General features: G+C 55.8%; 1 protein-coding gene across 1 annotated transcript; it reads left to right on the forward strand.

Annotated features, from left to right (window-relative positions):
* Nucleotides 1-3,435: 3,435 nt before the first annotated feature.
* Nucleotides 3,436-6,000, forward strand: CGCA056_v005422 (uncharacterized protein; the record flags this gene model as incomplete). The annotated part of the gene is made up of 3 exons (XM_037320674.1): nucleotides 3,436-3,544; nucleotides 3,598-4,995; nucleotides 5,069-6,000. 3 exons carry the CDS (start codon nucleotides 3,436-3,438, stop codon nucleotides 5,998-6,000), a joined length of 2,439 nt encoding a protein of 812 aa, XP_037182162.1.

Raw genomic sequence — 6,000 nt, forward strand, 5'->3', positions numbered from 1 at the left:
GCCCCGTGCCCCGTGAGGAAGTTGTTTGTCGTGCGGCCGGATCACTCGCATAATGAGGCCATGGCTGGAGGTAAGCCAAGATCCGAGCCGGGAGGTCCGAGAAGAACGGTCAGGGGGTGGAAAAGCGGAGGCATTCAGAATTCGGATAAAGCCTGACTACGGTGTTCCACGTGGTGGCTGATCGCCGCTAACAGGCCTACCAGGCTAGCCGGATCGTTGCGTGCAACGCTGAATGCTTACCTGCTTCCGGCAAAATCCAGTTGAAAGCAAAGGCCGAGACGAAACTGCCCCCTGAGGCGAGGCGTTTGCCGTTGAGCGATTTGGAAGCTGGCGGGGAGAGGCCGCCCTGTTCCGTGCTGCAACGGACACCTACAGCTGGCAAGCAGGCTGACGGGGGAGGCCGAGGAAAATTTCGTTTGTTTGTGCGCCCAAGAAACCTGCGGATGCGGGATGGACTCCGATGAGAAGTGATGAGACGCTTTGGCGCGGAGTAGACGTTTCTCAGTGGATGCTGCTGCAGTCCCGACCTGCATTCGGCCGAAAGATGACGGAGGTTCTTGTCGCGTCATGTCGGTGGCTGGCGGTCCATCCTCGACCCTTCGAGACAAAAATTCCTTCAGATAACGAGAGCCAAACCAGGCTGGTACGTCTGTGAGGATGATATGATTCGTGGGCGAGTATGTTTGTCGCAAGAGAAGAAAAGCAGAAAAAGGAACAATACTGATAAGTCACGAACGAAGTGACTAAGCATCTGCTGTGGTCGTCCGAACTTCATGGATCCAACTCCGCCGAATTCCTAGGAGTCCGTCAACAGAACATCGGTTTAATCTCCTGTCGAGTTGCACCAGCTCCATCGTGCTGAGCCAATGCTGCAAAACATGGCAGCGCTCCGGAGCTACGAGGCTATTCTCGGCCACCTCGTCTCTCCGTCCACCCAGCTGGGACCAACGGGTGGCACACCGCGACCAACCGACAAGCGCTGCGGTTGTGCACGCACGCTGATGGCCATGGACCATGGACCGCGACTTGGCTCTGCTAGCGCCGGCCTCTCGATAAAATTACAGACGGTGGTGACCTGAACAATTCAGCATCCGTCAATGAGATTGACTCGCATCCTCGTTCAAGATGCAATATTTCCGGTCTAGTTTCACACGGAAGCAATGGACGGAGCCATTGACGACAATCAATGCTCGACGCGTCTTCAATTGACTCTGAACGTCATTCAGCTTGGCCGAAACTGATCGTCCATCATCCACCAGAGCCGCCACATTCGCGGGACAGCAGGGGAGAATCCCTGAATGATCTGCCTCTGTCTGCCTCCAATCACCAGGATCGCAGGTGTCTCACTCTCGCCCACTTGCAGCGCCTGCATCTGACGCAGGGGTTTCCTTCCCCGGGAAGATAAACAATAGCAGAGATATACTCAAGATGGACACGGCATTGACGGGGCGGCCAGCGCCTTCAGCCCACTAGCGGAGAAATAACTGTCGTCAATATCGTTCGATTTGCGCGTATAATTGGTCCCGACCCAGTACTGACTGCACTGCAATGCCGCTGCACTCCTACCTCAGAGACTCAAAGAGGGGCTCAGCAACCCATTGTTACAGCAGAAAGATGGCGGATAGCATCAGCTCAAACCCTCGACTGCGTATCCCGTTATTTTGGTCCCTTTCAGAAGTCGTTTCGTCGCAGGTTCAATGGAACAAAGCCATACGCTACCGACCGGTGCTGCTTCAGAACTCAACAGGGCCTTCTTTGACTTTGTCTCTGGGACACACTAGATCGCTAGTCGCGAGTCCGGTCAGCTGGCGCTGCCAATAAAAGAAGCTGGCAAATGGGCTTCTTTCCAACCCTGTTCGATTGCTTTTTCTCCGAGAGCTACGCTAAATTACGATTGCTACCCCTGACCTGGCCGTCCATGTTTTCTTTTACTGGCCGCAATGGCTGTCATCGTGGAGACACACGTACGCAGTTCATCTCTTGGGAACAGAGACCTTGCCTGTTTGCTTTTCCCACGGCTTTTCGATCGCTCAGAAATTTTCCATCTGGACGACAACAAACACTGTGCCGCCTCGGCCCAGGGTGCTCCGGAGGCTGCCTCTCGACATCCACAATTTCGGTTTCCGTCTTGGTTCATTGTTTGTCAATGACGACGGGATACGCTGTCCTGATCAGGACCCCAGCACCAGGGTTGCGGAACTCTATCGACATCCGTCTCAGACCTGAAGCTGACCTGAGTGATGCAAAGGCAGAGCCAGCTTGAAGCCTCACACATGCTAACGAAAGCTAAGGCAGCGAAACTGGCGGAAAAGCTGTTTCGTTCTGCTTACACCTTTGTTGTCACTTTCGCACGGGCCGCGGGCCATCCCATCCGTCGCATTCATGTCCCATCCCATCCGACTCTGCCCTCCGTTTGCTGACCTGTTTTTCGAAACTTCGGGGCCTCAATTTCGTCCGAGCAGCAAGTCATGTCACTGCTGCGCCAGCTTGTTCTCTCCAGGTTTTGCCGACCGCTCATGAATTGTGGACGACCAGGTGCGCGGCTCATCATACAAACACGTAAACGAGGACTTGACAGGGAGGCGGCCTGCGTGTTGTACTCGTTTGACTTGGCCGTGGATTTGGACACGGTCGACGGGCCGCATCCATTACCATGTCTCTTCCGTTTGGGCAAATACGCACGAGTCAACCGCCAATGGGAAACTGAACTTGGCATCCGGACAGAGGAACCAGGCAAAGTTGCCTGGATATCGGGTCACAGCAGGGCAAGCGCAGGAAAGCTGGGTAGTAGCTGGCGTCGCAAATGCTTGGCCCAGCTCCGCGTGCTTCGTACCTTGCCTTACTAGAAATCCTCTTATCCCGTCTGATCCCTTGGTGGAGGCTACGCCAGTGGCTCTCGATGAAGGAGGGTGTGCTACCCCATGCAACATGAAGCAGCCACGCTCAGGTACATGGATTCTTGTATCGCGTCTTGCCTTGGATGCACGAAGCCTTCAACCCGGTCTAACAGTCGCTCTAGCGCGGGCTCTATCTTGCCCATTCGCTCCGCTCCATCATGTATGCACTTCATCAGCCTTAGCACCCTTACACGACTCATCCCGTCGCATGGTCCCTCCTTTTCTTTTTCCATCGCCCGCCTAGAACTGACGCTATTCCTGCCCGTCCACGCAACTTTTAGACTCCCCGACCCCCCTCCTCTCAGCTCCAATCCTCTTCCTCTACACCTTCTCTCCCGACAGCTTTTGCCTTCGTCACTGTTGCCGTGGTCACAGTAGCCTTGTATCTTCGAGTCCTGGGCCGTGATACTCTCAAAACCCGGCTCCAACACCGTTAGTCGTCGTATCGTCGTATCTTCGACAGCCATAGTATTACGCAACAAACAGACGGCGTGTCTGCCCAAGACAACCGCCACATGGCGGGCGAGAAACTGCGACCATGGGCCTCTTGAAGTTCTTCTCGTCCAAAAGATCATCGGAAAAGTCAGCAAACAACATTAAAGCGCAAGCCTACGATGCTACCACGGCCTCTCTACCCCCACTTCTTGGTAGGATTCCATCCCACCTTGAGTCGCTTTGCGAATACGACTAACACCTTCAGGAACCTACCCCGTCGCCGGAAATGGCCCAACCAACGTCTTTGAGGACCTGCAACGGTCTCACCACAAGATGAGCGAAACCAATCTTTCTCTTATAGCCGGATCCGAAGCATCGGCACTCGCTCCGCCCGTACCACGATTCCGCGATGCCAGCGTTGAACGTCCCAGTTCCGCCCCGAACGGTGCCGGACCGAGTTCATCGTCGCCATCGAGTCGCAGAGGAAGGGAATCCTCTAAGGGCCCACCGCTGTCGTTCAGGAAACCGCGTCTCGGTTCTGTGACGTCGACGGGGTCCCCGGCACCGCGACGTGGAAGTCAATCGCCGGCGATCCCCTTCGAAGGCGAGCCTTTCCGTCCACCAACAGCCCCATTCGCACACAACCGCCATTTCTCGATACAGAGCAATAGCTCCATGGCCCGAGGTTTCATCGACATCTTGGACGCCCAATCTGAGATCAAACCTTCCGGATTCCAGAATCGGGTCAAGGCGGCCGGCGTTAGGGATTATGGAGAGGATGTTGCTGACAGGAACATTGGTGAAAATGGAGTCGACTTGGCGTCTGCGAAGGTCCAGGCATTCTATGCCACCAACGGCGGTAGCCCTCATGATCGGCAAGATGGCGCGCCCGCACCGTCTGTCTCAATGGCTCAGTTTGGAGACAAAGACCAACCGTTCAAGCCTCCCCGACGCCACGACTCACTCGATATGGGCGGCCGAACGAAGTCTCTAACTTCGGCGAGCGTCGGCCAAATCCCCTTCCGAACCACAATTTTTAATCCCGATCGATCGCAGAGGCACGAGACGATCATGGAAGACGTACCCGAATCGGCCCGCAGCCGACGAAGACAATCCCTTGGGTCCTACTCTCTTGGATCCTTCATCCCGACTACCCCATCGAACGGGCCGCTTGACGTCCACAAAATAGCCGATTCATCCGTCTCGCCTAGCACCAGGAGACAGAAACGGCGATCAACGATCGGTGGCGAGGCACCACTCAACGAATTGGGTATCTTCAGCACACGACCGACCGAATCGCCATCGTCGCCAAAGACATCGCAGAAGCCGGTTTACGTGGTCAAGCACAACTACTCGCTGCCGGTCCAGCAGCGACCAAAGACCTCCGGCCATGCGCAGCCCGAGACTTATCAAGCGGTGAGGCCGCCATCCCGCGGAGGGTCAGTAGCCAATTCCACCTTCTCCTCCCCAACCCAGAAAACGCCCTCAAAACGACATACTCTGTCACTGTCCGCGACAGGTGTGCCGTCCTTCCGCAACGGCGAGTTGTCGTCCCGGAGTGTGATTCCCGACGATGACAACGACGCAAGAGGGCGGGTCGGCCGGGTTGAGGTTGAGAGCTTTGTTGATTCTGGGGATGGATCCTCACCGGCGCCTTCACCTCGTTAGTTTGACCGTCGATTTCTACCATTGTGTTAATTGTATGGAGAGATTTTGCTGACTTGAATCTGTGACAGATGTGATGAGAAATGGCCCCTCGTGGCGTGAGAGCCAAGACGAGCGGTTGAGAAGCAACGGGTCGCCAAGGAAGAACAACAAACTCGATGAGATTTGCGAGCATGTGCCGATCCGGACCAGTAGCTTGCGCCACTGGTCAATATCCTCTGCGACGCCGACCATGTCAAGCACCAGCTCATTTCCGCGACCGCAGTCTAGACATACAGCCACGACGTCTGTCGATCTGGCGACCATGTCTTCGTTCATGAACGACAGCTGCAGCTCATTGCACAGTGGAACTGCTGACCACACCTCGTTCTGCACTGCTCTCGAGAGCGCGCTGCCATCGCCAGTGGACGCGGCTACCCCAGGCGCAGGTTTCAACATTGATGACTACCTCTCCTCAGACGATGACGTTGACGCGGATTCCTTCATTACAACACGCCATCGCGACTCGGGTCTTGGTGCGACTCAGGAGGAGGAGCTGCTGTTCAGCGACAGCGGGTACGGAGAAGCAGGTCTGCAGCTGCCAGGCCTGTTTGACAGCCTGTCTGCTGTTCCGGAGCCAAGTTATGTATCACCTTCGCGTCCCAGCATGCGGCAGTCCCACAGCTTCGGCAGCCCAGTGCGTTTCCAAAGGAGATTTTCTCTGGACCCGAGAGTTGAGGCACCCATCTTCTCACTTGATGAAGAGGACGACGGGCCTGGTGATTACGATATTCTACCTGCTCGGGCAGACCTGGCCCTCGGCAGGCGGGGCACCAGGAGGATTTCAGCCATCGGGACAATGTACCAGAGTATCGAAGAGGAGAGAGAAGAGAAAGTCGACGTCAGGACGGCGATTCGACTTAGAAAGGAGGCCAAGGCTAAGCAAAGAGCCATGGCGAGGCTCAGCAGGGTGCAGCGGAGAAAGGCTGTGGATGATGAAGCGGATCATGCTGATATGGAGTGA

Source organism: Colletotrichum aenigma (assembly GCF_013390185.1).
Source record: "Colletotrichum aenigma strain Cg56 chromosome Unknown KSG_Cg56_contig03, whole genome shotgun sequence".
NCBI lineage: Eukaryota > Fungi > Ascomycota > Sordariomycetes > Glomerellales > Glomerellaceae > Colletotrichum > Colletotrichum aenigma.